A 27,519-nucleotide genomic window follows, 5' to 3' on the forward strand; every position below is an offset into this window, starting at 1 on the left:
TCATTGGATATTTTTAAGGGGAAAGTTCATAGGAAAGCAGTTATGTATTCTTGTGATTAACACCACATTGGATCAAAACAGTCATGTCTAGCTCTCTGAAAATACAGCTACTGTTTCAGTTAGCAGAACACTTCAGCTCTGTCTACATTATACTTTTTTTGCCAAAAATTCCCACTGTTGCTACCACTGATTCAATTCTGTCATTGTGCTACGATGAACACTGCAACATAAAATAAAAAGGGCTGCAGGCAGTGCTGTCAAAATCTTTATGACCTTAACAACAAAACAAAAAATATCTCCTGCTGTCACCAAAAAAAGCCCCAAAACCTAAACAAACAAACAAAAAACAACCCACCCCAAACATCCACCCAACTCTACAGGCTGCTTCTTAGCCTGGAAGCCTAAGTAACCGAAAGTTCAGGAAACACCAGCCCTGATCCATAGCAGGTTTTAGCAATCCAAGTCCAGGACGATGTATTACACACCCCTGCAATCCCACAGGGGCTCAGTTCCTTCAATTAAGCTGTTTCCTCCTGCAACATCCCTGCGGCAGCTACAGCCCCGTGCCCTCCCCAAAGACACCACCTTGGGAATCTGTCCTGGGTGCAAAGCCCGGGGCCGCAGGGCTCCGTGGGGAGTGGGCACCTCTTCAAGGTGCCAGCATCGGCCACCCCACTGCAAGTGCTGCAGCCACACAGGAGGCAGAGGGAGGCACTACTCCTCCTCCTCCTCCGCCAGCCACGACTGGAAAAAGGTGGGAAGAAACCACCCGCTGTCCGGCTCTTATGCACGTCCCCTCACCCTCGGCATATCACAGCTGGAGCATCCCAGTCCCAAACGTCCTCTCCATGCTTAGAATCATAGATGGTTTGGGCTGGAAGAGACCTTCAAAGATCACCTAGTCCAACGCCCCTGCCCTGCCAGGACATCTTCCACTAGACAAGGCAGGTTGCTCAAGGCACCATCCAACATGACTTTGAGCACTTCCAACGATGGGGCATCCACAGCTTCTCTGGCCAACCTGTTCCAGTGTCTTACCACCCTCAGTGTAAAAAATGTCTTCCTTATATCCAATCTAAACCTGCCCTTTCAGTTTAAAACCATTGTCCCATCAAATACAGAACCTAGGTGTGATCCAACACCACCCTCCAAGAGTCAGGTGCCCAGAGGAAGACTTTCTGGTTCTTACCCTCAGTCTCCCAGGCTCTGGAGTCTGATGTCTTCTAAAGCAAAAAGAAACCTCCCAAACATGAGCCCTTTTTCCATTCAGGTGACACTGTTTACTCTCTGTTTTACATTGCTATAGAAATGGTCGAATGGAACTGCTAAATGATTAGTAGGCAGACTGTACTTAAAAGCATTACCAGGCGTCTGCTGCCATACAGCAGAAACACACGGTGGGACTGTTTATGTCCCAAGTGACTCGTACCTTCCTCTAACCCCTCCCCCCTCCCACCCCCCCCCCCCCCAAACTAGCAATGATGCAAGATGACTTAAAAAGCATCATGCCTCCATGGCATGGAAAGTCTAAACACCACCTTCCTTCCTCCTAAATCACAAACACCACTCAAAAGTTTGTATTTAAAACTATGAGAGAGATCATCACCGCTGTGATGCACTGGGCTAGACCTGGCAAGGACCCACAGCTCCTCGACAGAGGCGAAAGGCTGCGGCAAGAAGTCCCTGATGGAGCTTAGCAGAAGACATACATGACAGAGCTGCCCAAGGGATTTTCTGTTGAAGCCACGTTCAGCTGGAAGAAAACCTATTTACAAGAAGCAGTTTGGTTTCAACTTTGTTTGAGGACAACTAGGAAGTGTTGTCTTTATACCTACAAAAAAAAAAAAACAAAAAAACCAAACAAAACTCACACCTGGGTTTGCATTCCAAAGTGCAACTTGTTAGTTATTTCTACATACAAAATCTAACTTGCTTCAATCAAGACCGCTTTGACAATACTAACTTTTTTCCAATTACAATCACTTTTTGTTGTTGTAAGTAAGACTTCCCCATTTTACCCAAATTTAAGACAGTGTAAATTTACAAGCTCTGAAAAGCTTTCGCAAGACAGAGAACAGTCCTGCTAACGCCACACGGTCCAATCCCAGCAACTTAGTCCAGATGACACTGAGACCTGCAGGATAAACTGCTTACACAAACGTGACCCTCCACTCATTTCAACCATGCAGATTTTGAACAGCAGCTTCTCCGGGAGCCACACATCTTCCAGGGCTCCTGGCCAATGGCACAAGTAAGGCTGTAGTGCCTCAAACTCTGAGTCCAGAGGAGCCGAGGGCTTCTAAAAGCCATACCAGATAGAGAGCAATCGAAGGACCGTGACGGACCATTTCCCTTTTGTTTAACTATGTCGTCAGTGAGCTGCACACTAGCAGGCAGCTCACAAGCAACAACCACTGCAAGGAAATGACATAAACGAGGACCTTGAGCTGCATCAGTTGAACAGCAAATGCAAGGCTGCTCTCCAACACTTGGGACCCATCTTGGCATCGAAGCCCGGTGTACAAGTTTTGGCAGAAGTCAGTAAACTGATTCCCTTCATCAGCTCCATGATTTCTAATACTGGCCTGCTCTGGACACACGTGGAGGACGCTGCTCACACGCCGAGAACGCGAGGCTACGCAAAGCCAGCTGGCAGCACAGCCAGATCCTTAGCATCACACACTCCAGTTATTCCCTGTGAGTAGATGTCTTGACCTTTACAACATGTGGCCAAGAGTATAAACAGATGGGATGACAGTATGAACCGTACGGTCCCGTCAATACAATCACACAATGTCCCTGATACATCTTGGTTGCCTAATTTGACATCCCCTGACACCAAGCATGATACCAGGAAAAAGACAGGTGGGCTGATCAAATGCTTCAGATGAAAAAATTCACCTGCTATAGAACTGCATGTGGGGATGCTGGAGCACCGCTGCCTTCCCATGAAAAGCCATGCGGAGCGAAGGCATATTGCTTGCGCCTTAGCGCTTGCCATGGATTTGTGCAAGCTCATTCCTAGAAGGAAATCTGGTAGGTGACGGCTGCCAAAAAGATGAAAAGCCTGTTTGGAAGACATCACATCCATAAGTCGCTGCTTTACAGGAAAGGGGAGAGAGTGCATTTGTACAGCAAGCCCTGCGCCGACCTCCGAGCAGCTCCCTCGCACTGAAAGGCAGCACTCCTGCCCCAGCAGACACTTGAAGTCTTGCAGGGAAGATGGGGATTGCCTGCGTTTTGGGGATTCAAAGACAAAAGAGGCTTTTCACCACGGTCCCAGCTCGAATCACGTGGAAGAGCCTCAGGGCTGACTGCAGAACTGCCTGACAAACAGCGGGGTTTCGGTCATCCTTATGCCTGCAGCCCTCCCGAGGGACCTGTGGCTCTTGTGACAAAGCGGAAAACCCTCTCTCCAAAAGCGACAGACTGAATCCACGCTGTTAGTCTGCTACAAAAAGGCATGATGCTGTGGATAACCAGGCATCACACCCCAAAAGCATGCTTTTTACGGTCCTTGCCCCTGGAAGATTTGATGGGTTCAAACCTCTTCCGCACAGCTATCCAGCTGCCAACAGCCCCAGATTCGGGTCACAGCAGAAACCTGCAAAGATTGTCATATGATTCCTTGTTTTTTCTTGGGGAAGCATGTCACCTTTTTCCCCTCAGCGCAGACGCCAGGATAGGGAGGCTTGGGTGAGGACTACAAAAGCTTCTTCCCCATTTTGACACAGGATTGCTCCACAGCACCTTTCATCATACAGGCAAAAATTCTGGCCACGATTAGAGCAGCAAAGTCTTCAAGAGTCTTCTTTCTGCTGCTGCATAGGCACATGCTACTCACTGAAGACATCACCCAGTGAAACAGGGGCTGGAGAGCAGCTCCTCTTCACTTCAGCGCTGAGGAGCCAGAGGAGACCATAGAGACTTCAGATCTGCCCCAGCCCCTGGCCCCAGCCTGCAGTCTGGTTTGAGTGGTGACTCCTCTCTCCTCATCTCCCTGGATTGAGGGAGAAGCGGTTTGTTGTGAGGAGCTCGATATGTCACTTGCTAAAACAGTCTGGGCAGCAAAATATGGGGATGCTTACCTGCATCCAGCTGCCAATCCAGCATCACTGCCTCAAAGAGGGATCTCCATATCAACCTCAGGTTATTTTGCGAGGAGATAACCCTATCTGCTCTCACAAGAAAGGTACATTAGTCAAACAGGAAACGTTAATAGATGTTACTTTCCCAATAGCACTGTGTCAAGCCATGCCAGTGCTATATTTACACCAAGGATGTTCTCAAAGCGGAGCTGAACCGTTTCACGAGGACACCTGTTGGCCCACAACACCCCCGGCACCACAACCCTGCTGTAGTCATTCCCCTGGCACAGAAGGTCAGCACCCTGCTTGGTCTGGTAAATCCCAGACGGAGAGATCTAAAATGCAGATGTTTCCATCTGCGCTAGATATCCACACTTCCTATGTGGGAAATGGAAGAAACAGGCATTTTCAGGTGCCTCATCCTAGTGAAAATGCCTGAAACAGACACTTTTACGATCATCTGCCCAAAACAGGCAGCAGGTTTACCCAGGGTAGACGGTATTTTCTGTCAAATTAAATATTTTTGGTATCTAACCTGATGAATGAAACTTATTATCTAAATTATCTGAACTGGTTTATATCTTATATGTGTTTTTACTTGTAATGGGAACCAACACTTATTTCTACCCCCTGATACTGCTCTCCAGATGCTTTATAAAACTAAGTGCTTAGCATCTCCTAGAAACCCTGGACACCTGAGGTTCCCCCCTCTGGCCCTCAGGGAATCATCGTCCACAACTGGCAGGCTCATACTGCAGTGCAGACATCACCAGGTAGGCAAGATAAATCCCAGACTCTACACTTCGAAGACTGATGGTTTTTGTCCTCCCTGTAAGACAACAACTCCCTGCGTCTGGAGAACCTTCACGCCTCTGTGCCCCCCTTTTTTCACTGTCTCCCAGGACAACACCTTTGAGCCTGACACAAGCCTGTGCTGCCTGAATAATCCAAGGTCTCATCAAAGTCCCTCAGCTTTTCAAGACTTCGACAAGAACTTGTACCCTGAGTCCATATGGAAACGCAGCCTTCCCCAGACAGAAAACGTATCTGCTGTATCCCCAGACTGGAGGAGTATGTACGTTGGTCAGGAAGGGCTGTCAGGAAGGGCTGGAGCGCACTGCAAGCTTAAACTCAGCAGTGACTACAAGCTACTGACTCTCTTCGGGCTACAGGGCTGGAATAATTAAATGTGCTTTTAAAAGACCATCAACACCTGCAAATTTTCACAAGAAGACTGGACTTCTCCACACAGCTGACCTGGATGATGGCTTTCCAGCACAAGGAGATGCATCATCAAATGTCTGCCTGGTTCTGGGCTGCAGCAGAAGCAAAACCAGCACCTGAGGGCAGGTCACCCCAGCCACCCGCACTGACTCCCACACAGCCACATGTGTCAAGGCAACGTGCACCAGGTATACCCATGTAATGCCATATCCTCCCCATCCTGAGGGCATGGCAAGGGCCCCTTGCATCTCTTTGGTAGCTGCCCCTTCAGTAACGGGAAGATAAGTCTTTAAGGTCAAACATAGGCAAAGCTCTTCAGAAGCTGATTTTAACCAAGCAGAAGTTATTACGGGGTCGGATCACAGGAAGAAAAATCCAAATAAAATAATTCTGGCAGTGTCTGCTTGTAAGGAGACTGCAGCTGTGGGTTTTCAGGGTTGCTTGGCATACGCTTCATTGGAATCATCAGTGTCCTCGAGGTCACGAAGTCTTTTCTTTCTGCTGCGACACCACCACCTTTTGCTGCATTTTCTAGACTACATTTGATAAGCCACTTTGAAAGCCCACAGGCTGGCTTTCTCCCATCACACCTTCGGTTTCTATATTGCAATATAACCTTAGGCTTCCTCTAGTTTTCTGGCACAAATTATTGTTAGTGGAAAAGTAAATGTCAATACACATGTAAAAGACCCCCAAAAATCCCTGCCCTGTCAGGGAAGCTACAGAAAACAGCCAAACAGCTGTTCGGTCTCAGCCCATCGATTTGCCAACCCTCTGGTAACAAACAATCACGTTAAATGACATTATGGTTTATGACTTGGAACTTGGAAGTCGATGAGAAATTTCTGCAGTTGATTCATACTTCCTGAGACTCATAACTAGCATTTCAGTCGCGCTATTTTACTACATTGCATGAATAATTTTTCTTGTTGTTACATAAGTGTCTCGATCCAAATTATCAGAACTGATTTGAATCATATGAATGTTTGTTTTATTTTCAAAAGAAACAAACACTTTCAGGTCTACTGTCTAACACTGTTCTCCTGGTGCTTGACAAAGCAGGGTGCTAAACACCTTCTAAAACACCACATGCTCACATTTCTCCCCGAAATCAGCTCCTTTGGGAACAGCCCAGCCCTTTGCAAGCACCTTGCTCCGCATCCTTCAAACGAAATGTGCTGTGGGGATCACTGACAGCCAACACCACACTTCTTAAACTCACAGCTCCAGGAACAGGTCCCGAAAGCCCCCAAGGCAGCAGCCCCGTGTGCTCCAAGGACGGGGAGGTTTGGGGAGGCTGCGAGGAGAGAAGCACAGAAGCAGAAATTCGAAACCCGTATGGTATTCCCATCTCTCAGGGTCCGAGCTAGACACAGACCACGCTGCCCTCATTGACGGACGGTTTCGGGGCGCCTCAGTCAAAAGCATCACAGCTCTGGGACAGCGGCACCACCTAAACACCCCAAGGTAGTTTTAAGGGAGAAGGCTGAGACCCTGACAGCCACAACCCGCAGGACGTGGAGCCCACGGGTCTCTGCGCTGCTCTGAGGAGCTGTGGTCACCCCGCTCTGAACACAGCAAAATCCTTTGACCAACATCCACAGCACAAGGGGGGGCACGTCTGACCCACTGCGGGTCTTCCGTCAGGTACAAACATCTCCCAGCCCCGGGGACCTGAGCTAAACCGCTTCTGAACGCAGACACCGAGCACATCCACCACCACCAGCAGTTTGCTGCTGTGGTGGCACATCGCTGCTATAGACGAGGAAACGTACAACTATTTGTACTTTTCTTTTTTTTTAAAAAAAAAAAAAAACAACTAGACAAGCTGTCCACAGGTGTCGTCGCTCTGGTGCACGGCGCTGGCAGCACTAGTGAAAAGACGCAGTTTTCAGCCAGCCGGCTGAGACACTCTAGCTTCACAGGAATTCCCTAAAAAAAAAAAAAAGGAACTGCAATTTGCCAACCAAAATATTTTCATTCTCCACATTAGGCTGAATCTAATTATGCTATTTCCTTATAATTGCAGTCCAGTATGCGGGGCTCGTTCAAGTAAAAAGCTTAACGGCTTTCCCACCGAAATTCCCACCCCTGAGCCCTCCACGCCAGCAACACGCTGACAGCACGATTTGTTTGAGGAGCAGGTTGACATCTAACGGAACTCACTTCAAGATTTCCACACGATGCAGATTTTTCTCACGTTCCGGGGCTCGACCCCCAGAACATCCTAGACAGAGCCACGCACCCATCGCCACGCCGGCTTAGGTCCCCTCAAAAAACAGAGGGGACAGGGACAGCGGCCCCAGTGTGCGCCTTGCTAGGGCGCTGAAGGCATCTTGCATGCTGCTTGGACCTCGCACAGAGCCAACGAACCCAACCGGTGCCGCGGGACGGGCCCGACCCCGCTACACCGGGACCGGAGCGGGGCGGGTAGAACCCCCGACGAGGGCAAAAAGACTATTAAAAGAACCACTAATAATAATAATAATAATAATAATGGTAGTACACCCTTTTCTTTCCTGCCGCCCCCGCGTTTCGCGTTACGGGGCTCAGCGGGACGGGAGGTTTCGCCCTCGGGCGACGTGCGCTGTCCTCCCGGCCATCACCCGCGCAGCCCGCGGTGGGTCCCGCCCGGGGGACCCCCGGTCTCGCCGCCGCTCCCCGGGAGAAGGAACCCCGCGGGAGCCGGGTGTCCGCGGCCGGCGGCGGGGGGGGAGGGGAATGTCTCCGCGCCGCCCCGCCGCTCACACTCACCCAGGTTCACGAAGCTCATGACCATGTCAGCGTCGCTGAGGAAGGCGCTGTCCTGCGGGCCGGCCGGCGGGGCGGGGGGCGGCGGGTGGCCGTCGCCCCCCGCGCCCTCCGCGCCCTCCTCGGCCAAGGCGCGGTAGAGTTCCAGCATGAAGCGCGGCGCCGCCGTCAGCCGCCCCGGCGGAGGGGCCGGGGGGTCCGGCGGCGGCGGCCGGGGCCGATGGGGCAGCCCCAGCACCGAGAGGATCTCCCGCTGCATCTCCCGCTTCTCGTGCGACTTCAGCCGCCGGTAGAGGAAGCCCGAGGAGGCGGCGGGCGGCGGCTCCCCGCCCTCCGCAGGCAGCGCGGGCTCGGCGGGGCGGCAGGCGCCGGTCAGCAGCGCCCAGCAGCAGCACAGCCAGGCCAGCCGCCGCGGCATGGCGCTCGGCCGGGCGGAGGCGGGCGACGTCCCCGCTTCCCCGTCTCTCCCCGGGGGCTCCCCACCGCCCTCCGGCCCTCCCCCCCCCCCGCAGCGGCGGCGGCGGCGGCGGCGGCTATCGCCCGGGGCCGGCGGGGGGGCAGCCAGGACAGCGGGGCTCATCTGCGCTCGCCCCCGCCGCCGCGCATGGCTGCCCGCGGGGCACCGCGGTGCGAGCCCCCCTCCGCCCCCCTTCCCCTCCGTTCCGCCGCCGCTCAGGTGCGGCGGGGCCGGCCCGGCCGATCAGTTCGCCATGCCGCTGCCCGGGGTCTTGCGCGGGGAAAGGGGAGAAAGAGGAGGAGGAGGAGAAGGAGGAGGAGGAGGAGGAGGAGGAAGGGCAGCAAACTTTTCCCCCCTGCCGGGGAGCGAGGGAGCGGCTCCTGCGGCTGCAGCCCCGGTCCCCGCGGGCTGGCCGGAGCGGGGCTGCCGGCGGCGAAGGCAAATCACCAGCGCGCCCGCCTCTCGGCGGGGCGGGCGGCCGCTCCTCCGGGGCGGGGAGCGGGCCAGGGCGCAGGTAGCGCGGCCCCGCGTTCGGGGGGCGGGGGGGCAGTGAGGCAGGTTGGGAAGCGCCGGCCCCGTCGGCTGGCAGCGGTTTGGTGCGCTGGAGCGGCGCCGGCCGCCTCGGCGGGCTCGTTTCTGCTTAAAAAGAGGGTTTCGGCCACCCCCCCACCCCCCCCTTCCGGCCCATAAAAGGGGGGGGAACGACCAACCTTCCCCCAAAACACTCTGCTGAAGGCTGCTAGGTTGAGCGAGAAGCGGCTCTTCCCTATGCTGGTCTCTGACTTCATCGATCTTGCTCGGGCTGGATGAGTAAACCCAGGCCAGCCCCGCCGAAATCAGTGCAGCCGCTCTGGGTTTGAACTGGGGTAATTTCGTAGGAGTTGGCCCCGAGAATAATATCTGGACCATTTGAAGTCACTGGCAGAATTTCCATTAACTTTATTAGAATCAGAATTTGGCAATAAGCTCATACTCAGTTTCCCAGAGACACAGCTGAGAATATTCAAGACAGAATACGTTATTTTCAGCAGCAGAGGTTACACCGAGCGTTCACTTCTGTGGAAGTAAGGTTACAGCTGGGTGCTTTAACTGCACCAGTCGACGAACACTGTAATACTGGGTATCTAAAACCTGGTTGTGGAAGGAAAATAGGCATCTTTAAGGAGATCGGAGCATAGGTATCACGGGGGTGGGAGGGAAGAGTATGGAAGTTGCTTTTGCAACTGCCCTTCTTTTCAGTTGGTGAAGATATTCGGAATTTGGCAGTGAGGGTGCACATGACAGCATGGACCCAACACGCTTCTTTCTCTATACTGGACCCCACTACCTTCACGGAAGAGGTCTCCATCATCCCCTAAGGAGGGGGGAAGACAGCGTCCAGGGAAACATTTGGTCTGCCGATTCACTTACACACTTTCCTCAGCTTTGCGCGATGGGGCTGGTTCGATTAAAGAGGGAGAGGAAGTGAGCAACACCCCTCTCCTCCTGCCAGGCGGTGTGGGATCCCACTGAGAAAGCCCAGGCTCCTGGGAGGAGACCCTGATGCACAAGCTACCCTGCATCCCTCCCAGGCCACCGAGGAGGGTTTTATAGCCCCCGTAGGAGGGACATTCAGAGGCTGGGAGGAAGAACAGGAGCCCTGATGTCAGCGAGGGAGATTTCCCGGGCAGGTACTCATCCTGCGGGTGGAGAGGGAAGAGAGCAGCCACTGCCGTGCCGTTCGCTTCCCAGGCTCAGAGCCCGTTCGGACGTAGTTGATGCCTCTCTCTCCAGCAGAGCTTTGCAGCCTTCGCTTCCTGTCGTGAGAGCGGCAGAGGGAAATGTCCCATCGTACGGTGATTGCTGATGAACGAGCCCTTCCATCCCAAGCATCCCCAGCTCCTCTTGACGTCGGGCGGGGATGGTGTGCGCTTAGCAGCAGACAGTGTTCAACTGCAGGGCAGCTGTTCAGCCTTTCTGCTCTTTCAGATGCTCCAGTGTGTATCATCACCTATACGTTGTAACTCTAAAAGAAAAATATTTGAAATACTGCCATTTTCATAGGGGTTACCACAACAAATAGTAGCTGCAATAAAAGCTGGCAGTATTTGGGCAACACAGTTTGATGTAATCTGGGGACAGGGACACATGGTGAACCTTTCAGTACTACTCTGTTCAGTTACCTTATTCTTAAGGTAAGTTCCTGTGTGTAGCTACAAAGCTAACACCCTCCTTAGAAAGTTAGGTTTAACTTACGTCTTCTGCTTTTTCCAGCAGTGCTTCCCAGAGATATCCATGACTCCTTCCTGGAAATGCCTCTCACGTGTAGATGTGAATGCTTTACTGGGGGTTTCAGCTAATGTCATCAGACCAGCGAAAGCCACTGCATCACTCAGCAACTGGCTGAGGGGGGGAAAGAATTAAGCCTTCATACAGAGGTCACCTACAGCGACGGATTTCAAATATTTCTGCCATCCGAAAGGGCAAGTTTCCGCAGAGGATTTTAAGGCTTCGGAGAAGAGCTGAATACCTAAGCCTCTGGAGGAGTGCAAAGGCTCCATGTCTGGCAACTGCTGCGGGCTGACGCACACGTTTTAAGAGTTAATTAAACACATATTGAAGTGCTACCGGCAGAAATTTTCGCTTGACAAGGAGCTTTCACAGCAAATCCGCCATCCAAAACTCTGCGGTAACACTCGCTTTCACTCGGGCTTTCCTCCCGCCGTCGTGCCTGCACACAGGCGGCGGATGCGCGCTTCTGGGCAGCTTTCCCTGCTCACGGCGGACATCTGCTGGCAAAGCCGAGAAACTCGGGGCTGTTCCCGGGAGCTTTCTTCCTAGGAGAATTAGCTATAAAACCTTTTTTCCTTTTTCTCTAAAAAATACCCCCACAAAACCACCTAATAATTCAAAGAGGTCTCTTACCTCCCCTAGAAAAATACGTATTTAATTTTCTGCCCATAAGCGAAACCTCAGCCTATACCCACTAACCCCTGCACCTGCCAAGCACTTGGTGGGGAGCGCGTTGCGCCCGTGGCTGTGAGCAGGGCCCCTACCCCCCGGGACTACCTTCCCAGGCGCAGTGTGGGGCTGGCGAGGATCGACTGCAGCAGTTCATTTCTTCTGGCAGTGCCAGTGTTTATGTTGTACGTGATTAGACACTGGGCTACCTGTTTCTAGCCGAAAAGGATTCGTTGGGGTTCCCGCTGTCTTCATTTAGTAAATCATTCCTCACTCTTATTTAAGCAGATTAGGTTTCCTAGTTACTTTGTGCACAAGTGAAGAGCAGCTGCAGGCAAGCACTGAAACGGTAGGAAGGTAATTTAACATTGGTTGGAAGCTTTCAGAATAAAAAAAACACCGAACAAAAAAAATAGAGAGGTTCCATTACCATGCCTTAAAATACACCATCTCATCTGTATTCATGAGGAGGTATATGCAAAACCTTTAAAGCTAATGCTCTTAAGTGTACAGCTTCCCAGGTACCAGGATGGCACAACTCTAGCAGAATGATAAACCCCGAGTTTAATTTTTTTCAGGACTAACAATAAACTCTCAAATATAGCATAGAACTTGCTATTCTAGTGATCCCTTCTCTACCTCCTGAAAGCAGAAAAGACATTTGACTTTTGTAACTTTGCATTCTCACCTTGCCTGCAGCTGAAACATTGGCTGCCCGAGTGCCTGCAACAAACCCAGGCTCCCGCGCTCACGGGGTCAGCAAGGACGCTGCCGTAAGGACGGCTTGTGTCTTTGCGCTCAAGTTGCCAAGCAAAGACAGGTGCTTTTTTAAAGAAATGTGGAAGAGCTGTAAAGTAACAGTGACATTTGCTTTCTAAAAATCACCTATGTTGTACGATAATGACATAGCTGGAGCGGACTATTTGCAGTGCTGCGCTTGGAGAGGTTGAAAATGAAAACATGCCTCCTAATTTTAGTGTACTGGTATCCAAGGTCTGCCTGTGGAATGGGAGAGAGTGGTTGAGTACAATCTTAGTTCAAAGACTGAAGCAGGCTAAAAACAGTATTTGCTATGAAAGCTCAAATTTTTCGTTTCGCTTGCTGAACTTACTCTCTCCGTGGCAAGCAGAGACAGCTGAACATCACTTTATTTGCACATACCAAACCACTACTTTCTTTATTCAGAAATCTCGTCTAAAAATACGCAATGATGATTTCCCAGACCAGAACACTTCAAAAAATGGTTATAAATATTAATTCAACAACATGACTGGACTGCTATCCTTGCAAAAGCAAACAGTTGAAAGTGAAGTAAGTCCCAGTATCCATTTCACAAACAGTTCTGACTCTGTTCCAACCCTGGCCACCACCTCCACCCTATCAAGAGCATACTTATGTGCGAACAATTATAGCTTCAAGGTTATTTGAAGTCAACAGTATCAAGTATGAAGGGAAACTGACCTGAAGTGGCAGCAATTAAAAAAATAATACTAATATATCATATCATTAATATATTTTCTCTGACTCTTTTCACAGTATTTGCTTTTCGTTTTATTTTTGCTAGTAATTCTTCTTCTGTTTAAAACCGAGGAAAGTACGTCATTGACTATAAAAGGGAAACAGCAAAATCTGCTCTGTATGGACTGTTAGACTTAATAAACCAGAAAGACAGTTACATCAATATCAATTCTACATATAAAAAGTAAGCAAAAGGTCAGTAAACATAGAAACAGGCAACACGCAGTAAGATTCTACCTTTAGCCTGCATACAGCTGCCAATGGTAACCACAGCAGCAAAGGCGTCGCTCGCAGTCCCTGCGAGCCACGTTGCAGGCATACCCATGCTGTCCTCGGACCTGCTGCCACTGTGCAGCGATGCCCGTGTCTGTTGTGTAGCGATTGCACCCATACAAAAGACATAGCACCACGTCCAGCCTGCGTAGACAGCTTCAGCTGGAATTTGTGACCTCCAGTGGGGTCCCAGAGAAAGAACTGAATCCTTCTGAACGATGAAAATGAGATAGGTACCTGGCTGTGAGCACATGAATGCTGCAAAAAACGATGACAAGTGGTTGACTCCATCCTTGGCTGGTGCTGGCTGGCGAGATGTCAGCCGATGTCCCTCCATGTACATTGTCTGGTGCCGTGAGCAGAAAAAAATTAAACAATGGTCAGGATAGCTCACAATGTGAGGATGAACTGGAAGACTGGTTTTAGTAGGTAGGTCATCATTTCTAGGCTCACGTGAGTTATGATGAATGAATGCCAAGATATCGATACGATAGGTTAAGGTTGGGAAAGGATGAAGAGGTAAAGGAAAGTCCATATGTAGGTCTTTACCAGACTCTCCATTTTCAAATATTTGATCTGGATTTAAGTTCTAAAGCTTTAAATTAACAAACACGTATTAGTAACCCTAACTCTGGCTTACATTTTTGTTTAGCAATTAAGTTATGCTTTTTCTTTTTTTATAGAGCCGCACAGAGGCAGAAAGCTTTCTGTTAGGACAGTTCAGATTTAAAATTTGGCAAATGCAACAAGGGTTAAATTAACAGAAGAGCCCTCTTTCAAGTGTTGGAAGCTCTTTCAAAGCTTATAGGAGCTGCCATTTCTGCCCTTGGGCCAGTGGGTGTTTCAAACGGTGAGCTCCATGAGCTCCTAAAAGCCATTGCAATTCAGTGCAGAAACTGGAAAGCTGGAAAAACATGGATGGTTTCAAATAATATTTATAAATTCAGAATGTGTCATGTATTATCAAATGGGATTTACACTTCACAGGTTTAAGATTTTAATTCAAACAATCTACCCATTCTAAAGCTGTATGCCCAACATACCTGGGCTTCTGTTTTAGCCCTTCATGTTTCCTTGAAAGGGGAAAGACTCCCAAGACAGTGCAGGACTCTGCATGAGCCAGTTACTAGAACCAGGGAATAATTTCTGTCTCAATGTGATAAGCATGGAGTTCAGATATTTTCCCCTATCTATTGCACATTTTTATACAGACAAAGCAAAAAGTGTGTTTTTGAGATACAAGAGCCTGGTCACAACCTTTTGCTTCAGAACAGAAAAAAACTAAAGGCACAAGACCAATGATAATAATTAAGGAAAGAACAGCTGTTAAGATTACTAACAAATTTCTCAATATTGCAGAATGGGTCTGAAAAATACCCTGGAGAGAACAAAACTAGGGGAAAAAATAAGTTCTGAAATCTTATTTAAAGTAACTCCGATGAGATCTGCTCTGACCAGTGTGCAAAATATGTCTTTTCAACAATACTTTTCAATAAAATTGGGATAGACCCAAACAGCATGAGGCCACAGCAGGGACTGCCAGATTATTTCAGTTTGAAAATACAAGCGCTGTTCCCAGCAGCATCCCATTGTAGAGGCGGCTGTACTCCGACTGCCTCTCCCTCACCTATTAGCACACAGGGGCGAGTCTTCAAAGTCCCTAAGCACCCTCTGAAAATAAATGTAGGAGATCGTTCCCTGTTAACATTAGGCTCTGATACCCATTTCGCACCAGACAGCCAAGGGGCCTGGCACCCATCCCACCCCGACCCCGGTGGACATCTCCCTCTACCATCTCCCATCCTCGGCCACCTCCAAGGCTTCCCCACTGCCGCCGGTTCCCCCTTCTTGCGGCATAGCTGCCGCCAAGGGGTTTTCTGCCTTATGGCCTCCTCAGGCTGTGGGGGATAAAACCACATTTCCTACAGCTCTTTGCCACTTATGGACATTTAGTAGATACCACCCGGTTTCATTCACATTCGCTTTAAAAGACGCCTCATACAGTGCCAACACAAACATGGGTATTTTAGGAAAAAGCAGGGTCTCAGGAGACACTGCACAGGGCAGCAAGTCTACAAAGGCATTTTTAGCCACCAAAAACCATAGCAGCTTAAAAAACTTTAAAAAACCTATTGTCTTATAGCTGAGCTTTTTCTTTCATACTTCTACAACAAAACACTCCCTCATGCCCCAAAGAGGGTGTTTTTCACTACCTGCCCTTAATGTCATGGCTTATAACCTTACTGATTAGTTCTTTAAGGGAACTAACTCAGCCAGGAGGAAAGGGGACACGAGTTGTTCCCAAACACCATTTAACATCTAGATTTAAGAGATACACATTGCAACAATCGTTTTGTTAACCAGTCAGGAGAAGAGCTGAGGTAAGCGGCAGTCGTATATCAATTTAAGCTGAAGAGATGCAGCTGCTACTGTGCACTAAACAAGTTTCCATGCCAGCTCAAGATGAGGTAACTCAGAAAAAAGAGTAGCCTTTTTCCTTTCTACAGGAAATGTTTAGGGGCCGATAGAAAAGATTTTATACATTTGCCTTCTGGAGGTAGGTCCTACAGTGATCATAGAGAAAGAAATTCTTTAAAGGCTATTGGGAGAAAGCTGTGTAAAAAAAAATATATTTCTGTGTTCTTAGCCTTCTCCAAATTAACAAAATCTCCTCCTAGGCAAAGTAAAAGTGATAACCAGCTAGTAACTAATTGCTTATAGGAGGCTTCAAGTTTCCAGAGCAACAGCACGCCTGTGCGGCAAGGCTTGTCTTTGTTGCACTGTTGGCCCAAACCAGAGCTCAAATTTTCTGTCTTGGCCAGCTTGTACATGAACTCCAAAGCCTCCATCCCTCCTACGGGATGCCGGCAGCCTGGACCTGGCTGAGCCCCAAGGGGATGCAGGCTGAGAGCTGCAGATACTGGAGCTGGGAAAGCCAGTTGGGACACCCAGCAGCTCTGTGTCATTGGGCTGTAACGCAGCTTGGTGGCTCCCTCCAGCTAGCACACCCATGCAGGTCAGCACGACTGCGGGTGCAGGCTTGCGATCATGGCACTGAAAAGCAGGTAAAACCTGCCCTTGCCAGCCCTGGCCCCTTCAAGCCGTTCAGGAGGGACCAGGGCAGTGAATCTGCTCTGGGTCTGCACGGGTCTTTGCTCACACGTGAAAGGGTGCCTCGCACAGGGCGGAAAGAGTAACCCCTAATGTATTGTTGCTGTTTTCATATTTAACAAGTACAGTACTATAATAAATAATGTAAACCAATAAATAAGTAATGTCAACTAGAAGATAGGATTAGCTAAAACCAAGTACCTCCGGTGTGTAGGCGTACCTTGCCTGTGCTGAGAAGGCAGCTCAGCTCAGAGGAGTTTTGGGGAGAGGGGAGAGCTGTGATGGCTGCTCCAGAGCCACGTCCCCTTTTCTGCACCACGCAGATGGTCACGTTCAGAACAAGGTCTCTGCACCTTACTGATCCTTCGCTGTCAGACCGACACGTGGTCAACTTCAAATAGTTTACTCTACTCTGAGCCAGGGGATTCTTCCAGCAAAAAAACCCAGACTCCAGCCTCAGAAACCAGCAATTACAAGGTCATTTCCAGGCACTTTGGAGATATTCGGTGAGGCAGAGGCAGTACGAGCGCCAGCCGAACTGCAATGCAGGCTGGCTGCTTCGTGAGCATCCTTCATGGCAGCATAGGGAAGGGCACCACTCTTGGCCCCGGGCAAGCCGCTGAGATCTGAGCTGATATGAATTAGAAACACGACTCATTTCAAAAGGCTACCTGACATTTTGGGCAGTTTTTTCTAGCTGCTGTGCAGAGCTACCAGTGGAAACACAGCATTTGCCTGGGGAGGGAAACATTTCTAAGCTAATTTCTTGCTTAGAGTAATTCTAGTCTCTTACGACGTCTATATTTCACTCGGCTTTGAAGAGATAGAGAAGGCAGATAATTAATTATAAATGACAGCTTAAAAAAAAAAAATAACCAGTCATTCTAGAGCCCCAGGACAAAACCTATACACCAGTGACAGCATATGGGCTCTTGTTAGTGTGGAACCAAATGCCTACAGCTGATCTCCATTAGAAAAGCCTCCGTTCACTTCCCTGCCCAAAACGATAGGGAAATCCATTTCATTTTCTTCAAACCATACGACAACATTTGGCAAGTTTTGTTTCCTCCCATTTGAAATAAAACAAAGCAATAAAATATGATAACAGTCCATCAAGTGATGTTCCAGTTTCATTTATGTGATGTTCAGAACAGTTTGTGGCAATAAAAGGAATGGGTACTTGAATGAGGTATTACGGTTAGCAGCCTGTGGGAAGATATATTTAGTTTAAATACTGATAATAGCCTAATAGCGGCAAGGCAAGATAATGGAATGTGACAGATATTGGATGTTCTCTCTTTGCATTGTGCCAGATGTATATTTTAAATTACTGTTTGCATCACAAAAGGGCCAAAAGGCCTCAGTTTTGGATTCAAAAGGGCCCTACGAGGCTGCACTCTTCAAACAAGTATTCAATCCCTTCCCTAAAAAATAGAAATGACAAGTTATTTTTATCACATATATCAATATTTTTTCATGGCCTAGTCTTCACAGAGCAGCTCTAAAGGTGGCACTGTCAAAAGGTTCACATGAAAGCCCATTTATTTCCCTGCGCAGGTCATTCAACAGTAACTTTGGCTTCATTCAGCAGTAATGGTAAATCCATTGGGCCAGTGCTGCAGGAGGAGTAGGATTTTCCAGCTCACATCCTCTTCGCCTTGTCAGAAGAAAAAAACAGACACCTGCTGGGAATCTCTGTAATCCATGGAGTAAGAGCTGCTTTCCCATAACAACTCTCCAGACTAGAGCTGTATTATAATTACACACTGAGATGAGCTGGTGTTGCTGGGAATAACTCCAAAGGGTCAGTGTTGTCTTCCATGCAGCTGCTCTGTGACCTGGTAGGTTACCGCACTCTGCTCCAACACCAAAGTAACTCTCAGGAGTTACAAGCACTCAAGCACACAGCCATTCCCTGTCCTACCAACAGGCATCATTTGGGGCTGAATCACTCACACTCCAGAGGACATCCCCACCTCATGTCTCCAATCACACCCGTCTGAGCTCCTACATCATCAGAGGCATTTAATGATGCCTCTGTGAGAAAGAAAAGACCTATTTTCACCTGGAGAACTAAGGAACAGGGAGAATGAAACTGTCCTCCTGTGGTTAGATGAGAAATTGAGAGCTGAATCCTGTTTTTCTGATTCCCAGCCAGTGCTCTACACATTAGCCTACTTCTCCTCCAATAACAGATTCAAACTGTGACAGGATTCTGACATACAGATTTCCTCTCCCCCGAAGGTTTTTCAGCATTTGGGTTTCGATCAGCCACTGTCACCACCCTGTTTCTTCAAAGAGATGCTCTGAAGTGTTCTAACAAGCATCAGCCACAATTTGAAACAGAGAGAAAGGGAGAAATGGTTCACAGATCCTCACAGCTACTATGTGGATATGTGGTTGGTATCAAAGCGGACTGCAGATGACAACAGCAGCGCTTAAAAGAGATCTTGAGAGTTGTGTTTTCTTGCACAAATTTTTATATGACCACACCACTTTGTTCTCAAATATTTAAACAGGTTAGTGACAATGAATACACTACACTAATTATAACATAATAACATATTGAAGCCAGTGTGGTGAAAGTGCTTTGTACTCCCAGGCACGCTATGGCCGTCACCATCTTCAATATCTGACCATAACTCAGATCCAAGAAAGTATTTGAACAAACCAGGCTGTTAACAAACGAATAATTAGATATATCCTTGATCAGCTGTTTCCTTTACATAAAGGCCCATGTGTTGACTATGTTACAATGTCATCAATAAAATCCTTTGCTGCTTAAGTCAGAGCGCATATCTCTCTGTGCTGTGAAGTACAGTTTCAACATGACGACTCTTCACAAAGGTGTTTTTTATAGTACAAGCCATGCATGAATTAAAGAAAATTCAGCTAAGATACACAAAGTAAATAGTAGCAACAACGACTAATCAAAACTTCCCTTTGTCTCCCACCAAAGGATTTCCCAAATGTCGGGGGGATTTCCATACGGGACATCCTGCAGTTCTTGCACTTAAGCAAGTATTCTTTTCTTAATGTGTGTCAAAATGGTACAGACTCTATAAAGTTTCCTGGTAAATGAGCAATGAGATACAAATACACATGCGTTTGGTAAGAAGCTATTAACTACTCTGACAGTTATTAAGTACTGCTGTCCCCTTGTTGGTGAGCATGCCTCCACGGGAGACTACACAAGCTCTGGACCTGTGGCCCAGTGGGAAAGTCAAGGACATGCATGAGCCATGAAAACGCCACTCTCCAAAGAAGAAAGTCAGGAAATGAAGAGCCAGAGATCCGACACTTCCCAGCTCCTAAACAATTTCCAGCAGTTGTCATACGGCTACTCGTCTCTCATTCCAGGCCCCTTCCAAATATGACATGGGTTTTACTGCCTGAAATAACAGAGCAAATAGGACTATTGCTGTCAGTACAGGCAGGTGCACAAGTCTGCAGGGTTGAGCCTTTCCACCCACTTCCCTAAACCCTACCTCTTCCCAGCACCCTGTTCCTCAAACTTTCCTTTGCTTCTGCAAACTCCACCTAAAGCTCCATAATCTTACAACTCTGCCCCCTCCATAAGACACTACCCACAAGGACAACAAAAGAAAATACTTCAAGAATACGCTTTTATGGACTCTCACAGAATTTCCCAGATATCTCTGACCTGAAAGCATGTGGTATGGAAAACACTGGGACAAAGGGTCTGCTTTGTTTGTTTATTAAAATGGGAAGTTATCTTTAGTTTTAGTTGTGGATAAGCTATCATAGTCATTTGTGCCATATCTTTAAATAAACACATTTAACATTTTTAATTTCCATTTTCATTGTGCACAATTAATTTTTGCTGGAAAAAGTGATAGAATTTAAGAATATTTGTTAGTTGTAGTTACAATTGTTGGGTATGCTTTTAGTGGAGTCTAAATTAACAGTTGATTTAATTAACAGTAACTGCATAAATGAAACATCCTATGTCACGGTAGCACTGTAAGTCAACTATTCACTTTAGAAACGCTTTTGAATCTTTTCCAGGGTAGAGAGAATGGGAAGAGCTGCAGAAGAACAGAAAGATACAATCAATGCAAAAGCTGGGGGGACTGGAACAGGAGGAAAAACTGAGTGTTGGTATCACCAGAGGTGCATTGAGGACTACTAGAGCTGGTTCAACAGAATCAACTACTAAAACCACAGCCTGCCCTCAAAATGGGTCTGAAAACCAGCTCCCACACCTTTCCCCTCCTATTGCCCGTTACCCAGAAGCCTTACTGGTCCTGTTTTGGGCTGCCTATGGTTTTTCTCTGTTTGTTCAGCAGTGGATGCAGAAGTCCCCACCCTCACGTATAGGAAGCCAGCACCTCCTAATTCTCCTCCCTTTGACCCATGGCCAAATGACCCCAAGTACACCACTGCTCCTTCTCCAGAATACCTGCCCTTGTAGCCTCTGACACCTGTATAGTGACTGCAACCTCTCTGAATATTAGCCATAAACATAAAACCCAAAGGAAGGTTGTAAGTTATTCCCCTCAGGTAGTAAATTAGTGGGAGAAATAATATTAGTTCAGTTATTTAGGCTGGATTTTTAAACATATTTAAGGACCAAGCATGCTGTGAGGCACTAGAAGAATTTCCAAAACCACATCAGGGGCTCCCATCTATTTAAATAGGAATCAGGCAATTTAAGAGCTTCAGAAAACCCCATGTCTATCAGTATACTTCCATGCAACAAACACTTCAGTATCTTTAAAAACATGGATTTTACTTATTGCCACTGCAAATTTGTGTGTTCAAAATACAAACTTGAACCTATACTTTTATCACTATGTTCAAACTAATTATTTGAAGTATTTAACTGACCTTATAAATGATTTTCCTTTGTTTCACTTTCAGTACATTTGGCTTTTTAGCAGCATCCTGGTTTCATTCAGTCCACTGCAGAATAGACCAAATGATGGTCTTTTCTCACATCTCTTCCCAAACACAGCATAACAGCATTTGCAAATTATCTCTTTCTTTTCCTGTTGACAGCTCTGACTGATAATAATTTACAGTCATCCTGGAGTACTATATATTAACAAAGTCCCTTGCTAACATTGCCAGCACATGTTCAAAGTCCGTTCAAATTCAGCCTCTTTGCACTTATCACTATATTAACCAAGTCATTGTAATTTTTCTTCTTTTTCAAGCTTTCCTTAAAAAGCTGGCAATTAAAAAAGCAGACAGAAGAAAAAGTGAGGGTGGCCAGAGAGGTGGTCAATGCCCCATTCCTGGAAGTGTTCAAGGTCAGGCTGGATGGTTCTCTGAGCAACCTGGTCTAGTTAAAGATGTCCCTGATCACTGCAGGGGGGTTGGACTAGATGAGCTTTAAAGGTCCCTTCCAACCCAAATCATTCTTAAATGAATGCTATTTCCAGCAAGATAAAGGTTTTGCCTATGTAAAATCAGTATGTGTGCATATGTGCACAGAAACAACTGTGAATCTAACAATATTTTTAGCTATTCAGCACTTGCTTTTTGTATACACATTTTCTCAGTAGCTCACCGAAGTGATGCAGAGGACTGCAAACAGCTCTTTCCTCCAAAGTGTGTTGGTTGGCTAGAAGAGATACTTCAAGTCCACTGGAGCTGCGTACCTGCTTCTTTCAACAGCCCCTGCTTAGGAAAACATTTGTGAGGAAGAATGCCATTGAAATTTTTAAAAAATACATACATATGTATACATTTATACACTGTTTTTATAGAAGAACCTAATTCCACAGAAACACACTTCAGTGGATCCATAGGATAGAGCATGCAAAGATTTCCTCAAAGACCTCAGACCTGTGCCTGACCTGGAGTATTTGCAAGCTTGTGCATTGCAGTAGTTCTGTTTGCAGCCGTCACACATCAGCTGTGCATGCTGCTCCTGAATTTGTTTTGACCAGTTTATGCTTTTATTAGTACAGTTTGCTTAGCTTCTTGGAGAATGCTCGTGTGATACAATCCTAAACACCCACCAGTGTAATAAAACTGAATCAGAGCCACTCCCATTTAATCACACCTGTATGAGGGAAAAGGTAATTCAACAAACACTCTCCAAATACCAGGGCTTTAACTGATGTTAGGTAGGAGTTAACAGATGCGTATTTCTAAGCTCCAACACAGAAGCTTCCTTACACAGGCTAAATACAACCTCCGAGCCCAAATACATCCTCAGGTGCAGCTACACAACCCCACATCTCTCCGCAGTAACAGCTGTGTAAAGTCTTAGTCTTCTGGCTGTCAACATCCATGTGACTGTAGGATAAACCTTCAGCAAATTTTTTTTTTTTTTTTTAATTTGCAGATTGCTAGAATTGGTTGTTGGGTTTTTGTCCCAGTAGGAAAAGTGCACCTCTGGAAGTAAATTTAAGCCTACTATCAAACCCACTTTTCTTAGTTACTTTTCAAAGAGGCTTAGGAGCCGTCTACGGAGTCCTTAAGATCCGAGCATCACAAGCTGAAAAGCTCTACTTTAGACAATGCAGCTGCACAAACCACAGTTTGGATAATAGGGACTTTGTTACTGGTTGTCACATAGATAGCAGAGAGAACCCTTTTTGACTTTCCCAGCCCGGGTTAAGATTTTCAGGTGCTAGCAGCTAGAAAAAAACACCCAATTTTTGCTGGCAAACTGGGCAAAAGAGTCCATGAACATGGAGCTTTTCTCACCACCTTTTCCATTGATTCACTCTTCAGAACCAAACCGAGCTTTGAATTAATACACAAATCTGACAAAGGACAAAACAACATTTAAATTACCATTGATAAATACCCAGCTGAAAGTAATCACTTCTTCTACTGTGGCTCATTAAGCAAGCATTCCATTAAAGCTGTAGAGTTAAATAATGAAGGAGATGACAGAGTTAAGATTCAGCGTGCCACTGTGCAAATGTGAAAATGTTTGTAAAATGTGCAGATAGCATTTTCAGAAGGCTGGATCTTTCTCTCTGTATTTCCTACATACCTTAGTTCTTCCTAACATCCCTTCACTGACAAAGAGAATCTTATCATTTTTCCCAGGCTGGAGCCAGACAGAACCAGGCAGCCTATGAACAGTTGCAGGGAGATGGTAAAGGGGAGAAGGAGCACTGGAGTTCCGAGGACATAAGCTGAACACCACCATGGTTACTGTAGCTGACCTCAGAGTGCAAGAATATGTGGAGAGGATGGGTTTGAGCTGGGAGTGTTAAGAGGAGGCTGGATATTACAGAATCACAGAAAAGTAGGGTTGGAAGGGACCTCTGTGGGTCATCTAGTCCAACCCTCCTGCCGAAGCACGGTCACCTACAGCAGGCTGCACAGGACCTTGTCCAGGCGGGTCTTGAATGTCTCCAGAGAAGCAGACTCCACAACCTCCCTGGGCAGCCTGTTCCAGGGCTCCATCACCCTCAGAGGGAAGAAGTTCTTCCTCATGTTCAGACGGAACTTCCTGTGCCTCAGTTTGTGCCCATTGCCCCTTGTCCTGTCACTGGGCACCACTGAAAAGAGCTTGGCCCCATCCTCCTGACACCCACCCTTCAGATATTTATAAGCATTTATTAGATCCCCTCTCAGCCTTCTCTTCTTCAGGCTGAACAAGCCCAGCTCCTTCAGCCTCTCCTCGTAGGGGAGATGTTCCAGTCCCCTCACCATCCTTGTAGCCCTCCGCTGGACTCTCTCCAGTAGCTCTTCATCTTTCTTGAACTGGGGAGCCCAGAAATGGACAGAGTACTCTAGATGAGGCCTCACTAGGGCAGAGTAGAGGGGAAGGAGAACCTCCCTCGTCCTGCTGGCCACACTCTTCTTGATGCACCCCAGGATCCCATTGGCTTTCTTGGCAGCCAGGGCACACTGCTGGCTCATGGTTAACCTGTCGTCCACCAGGACGCCCAGGTCCCTCTCCGCAGAGCTGCTCTCCAGCAGGTCCACCCCAAGCCTGTACTGGTGCATGAGGTTGTTCCTGCCCAGGTGCAGGACCCTGCATTTGGCTTTGTTGAACCTCATCAGGTTCCTCTCTGCCCAGCTTTCCAGCCTATCCAGGTCACGCTGAATGGCAGCACAGCCTTCTGGTGTATCTACCACACCTCCCAGTTTGGTGTCGTCAGCAAACTTGCTGAGGGTACATTCTAACTCTTCATCCAGGTCGTTGATGAAGAAGTTAAACAAGACTGGGCCCAGTACTGACCGCTGAAGGACACCACTTGTTACCAGCCTCCAACTAGACTCAGCGCCGCTGATGACAACCCTCTGAGTTCTGCCATTCAGCCAGTTCTCTATCCACTTCACCTACCACTCATCCAGCCCACACTTCCTCAGCTTCACCCACCTCATTCAGCAGCGGCCCCACACTGTCCCTAGCCTTCCTTTTGCTGCTGATGTAGTTGAAGAAGCCCTTCTTGTTGTTTTTGACATCCCTTGCCAGCTTCAATTCCAGGTGAGCCTTGGCCTTCCTCTTCGCATCCCTGCATGCTCTCACCACGTTTCTGTACTCTTCCCAAGTGGCCTGCCCCTCTTTCCACATTCCATGGACCTTTCTCTTCTGCCTGATCTCCGCTAGAAGCTCCTTGTTTAACCATGCAGGTCTCCTGCCTCCTTTGCTAGATTTCTTTCTCAGGGGGATGCACTGCTCCTGTGCATGGAGGAAGTGTTGTTTAAAGAGCGACCAGCACTCATGGACCCCCCTGCCTTCGAGAGCCCTGGCCCACGGGATTCCTCCCAGTAGCTCCTTGAAGAGGGCAAAGTCAGCCCTCCTGAGGTCCAAGGTTTTGATCCTGCTTATCGCCCTGCTTCCTCCACGCAGGATCCATTTCATGGTCACTACAGCCAAGTCTACCTCCGACCTTCACATCCTCCACCAGTCCCTCCTTGTTTGTTAACACAAGGTCCAGCAGCGTGCCTTTCCTTGTTGGTTCCTCCACCACTTGCATCAGAAAGCTATCATCGATGCTCTGTAGGAACCTCCTGGATTGCACCTGCCTAGCTGTATGGTCTTCCCAGCTGATGTCAGGGTGGTTGAAGTCCCCCATGAGAACCAGGGCCTGTGATTGTGAGGCTGCTTGCAGCTGCCTGTAGAAGGCCTCATCAACTTCCTCCTCCTGGTCAGGTGGCCTGTAGTACACACCCACCGTAATGACACCCTTATGAGCCTGTCCCTTAATTCTAACCCACAAGCTTTCAACTCATTCCTCATTTGCCCCCAGGCCAAGCTTAATGCATTCTACTTGCTTCCTCACATATAGAGCAACTCCCCCACCTCTCCTTGTTGGTCTGTCTTTCCTAAAGAGTCTGTAGCCATCTATGACAGCATGCCAGTCATGCGAGTTGTCCCACCACGTTTCTGTGATGGTGACCAAGTGGTAGCTGTCCTGCCGTATAATGGCTTCCAGCTCCTCCTGTTTATTGCCCTTGCTACATGAATTGGTGTAAACACACTTGAGCTGGGCAGTCAATCTCACCCCTGGCCTTGGCATGCCAAGCCTAGGCTCATCCCTAGTGAGCTGGGCAATATCCCGTTCCCCCTTCGAACCTAGTTTAAAGCCCTCTCAATGAGCCCCGCCAGCTCGTGGCCAAGAATTCTTTTCCCCCTTTGAGATAGCTGAGTTCCACCTGTCGCCAGCAGGCCCGGTGCTGTGTACACCTCCTGTATTGGGCTGCAGAAGGAACTCAATGCCATTATATAAAATATGAAGGTTAGAGGGGTGATCCAAAAATGCTGGATAACAGCAATATGACCACTGACTGAATTTGCATAATCAAGTTCTTTTCCACATTATGGTTTTGGCTAGGTATTACAGCCCTGTAACCCTGTTGCTACAGTAGGGATAGGGAGCAATAACTGATAGAATATCATCTGGCTTAACAGCTTGGCTTGATTTCTCCTATTGTGCTCAAATTTCACATTGCAACATCCCTGTGACTACTAGGCATAAATGGACGGTGCTAAGCACTGAGCATCACTGATTAGAAATAACTCATGTGATTGTGTCCCACGACCAGCCCACAGAGCTTTATACTTCTGGCGTACTCATTTCATACTGTCCTGTTCATTAATTTATCATGATTCATCTTTCAAGTATTCAGTCAGTTTATTCTTACCCCATTGGAAAGCTGTTCCAGAAGCCCAGAGCTCTGATACTGGTAGCCCTTGCATTTCCAGCCTAAAGATATTCATGGCCAGTTTATATTCAAGTTTCTTATTTGATGCTGCAGATTCTGCAGGCGAAGAGTAGAGAGTCACAAAATGCAATCCATATTCTCAACAGGGCAGTACTTTAAAAACAGTGTGCAGCTCCTAGCTTATGCCTTTTGTTAGGCAACCTCAAACTGGTTTAGAAGCCTGCAGCAGATTTCTTCTTGCCTTTAGCAAAAGAAAGAACAGCAGTGTGATGTTGTTTGCAATGATCCACACACAGCTTTGAACAGCCCAGGTATTTTGCTCAGTGGACGTATGTTCAGGCTATGATTCTTAGGATTACATGAATAAAGCATCTGGAAAACGAACTTTCAGGAAGCAAACCCTCTGTATTAGTTACATAGCTTTGTCTGTCAAAAACCAAGAGTGATCTCCAAATGAGAGAAGCTGCTACAAATTTCAGGTGATACAGCTGCCCTGTTTCCATTTCACTGGAAAAGCCTACTGACCTTGCTGGCTCTAACATTACCTGAGGTGAGACCAGAAGAGATATAGTGTTGGGTCAATAGATACTGATACCTGTGAATCCAATACTGATACCTGTGTATCTAATTCAAGCATTTGCTTTCTGAAACTGTATCCACCTGCACTGCTTTTTATTAACAGGCCATTATGAATGTGCCATTGGCAAATTCACTGCTAATGGAAATGTAAACATGTCCCTTGATACTGTCTAAAAGGATTTATAAAGAATGGAGAATGATCACGGGACATGCAGCAGCAAATGGGTCAGAAGCAGTGGAAAAAGCCACTTGCCCAACACTCCCTGCTGTTAACAGTCTAGTATGTCCCAAGCCTCTCTGGTAAGACAGAAGTCCTTCCACGGCCGGCTCTGAAAGCGAAGATCACTGTTTTTAGGAGCGTTTGACTCTGCAGTCAGTTTTTGTTCCCCTGCGAGGCAGGGACAGCTTTCCTAACATCTTTGCAGGAGATGCCATGGAAAGGACTCCCCCCACAAAAACAGAGGAGTG

At 47.7% G+C, this 27,519-nt stretch overlaps 1 protein-coding gene across 1 annotated transcript in view; it reads right to left on the reverse strand.

Moving 5' to 3' along the window:
* The window catches only part of BMP6 (bone morphogenetic protein 6), a 96,216-nt gene extending 87,735 nt beyond the window's left edge, over positions 1-8,481 (reverse strand). The window contains exon 1 of the mRNA XM_075416964.1: positions 8,067-8,481. Within this exon, the coding sequence (XP_075273079.1) occupies positions 8,067-8,481 (415 nt within the window). The remainder of the gene's footprint in view (positions 1-8,066) is intronic.
* Between the last annotated feature and the right edge of the window lie 19,038 nt (positions 8,482-27,519).

The sequence above is a fragment of the Opisthocomus hoazin genome, chromosome 3 (genome assembly GCF_030867145.1).
Source record: "Opisthocomus hoazin isolate bOpiHoa1 chromosome 3, bOpiHoa1.hap1, whole genome shotgun sequence".
Lineage (NCBI taxonomy): Eukaryota > Metazoa > Chordata > Aves > Opisthocomiformes > Opisthocomidae > Opisthocomus > Opisthocomus hoazin.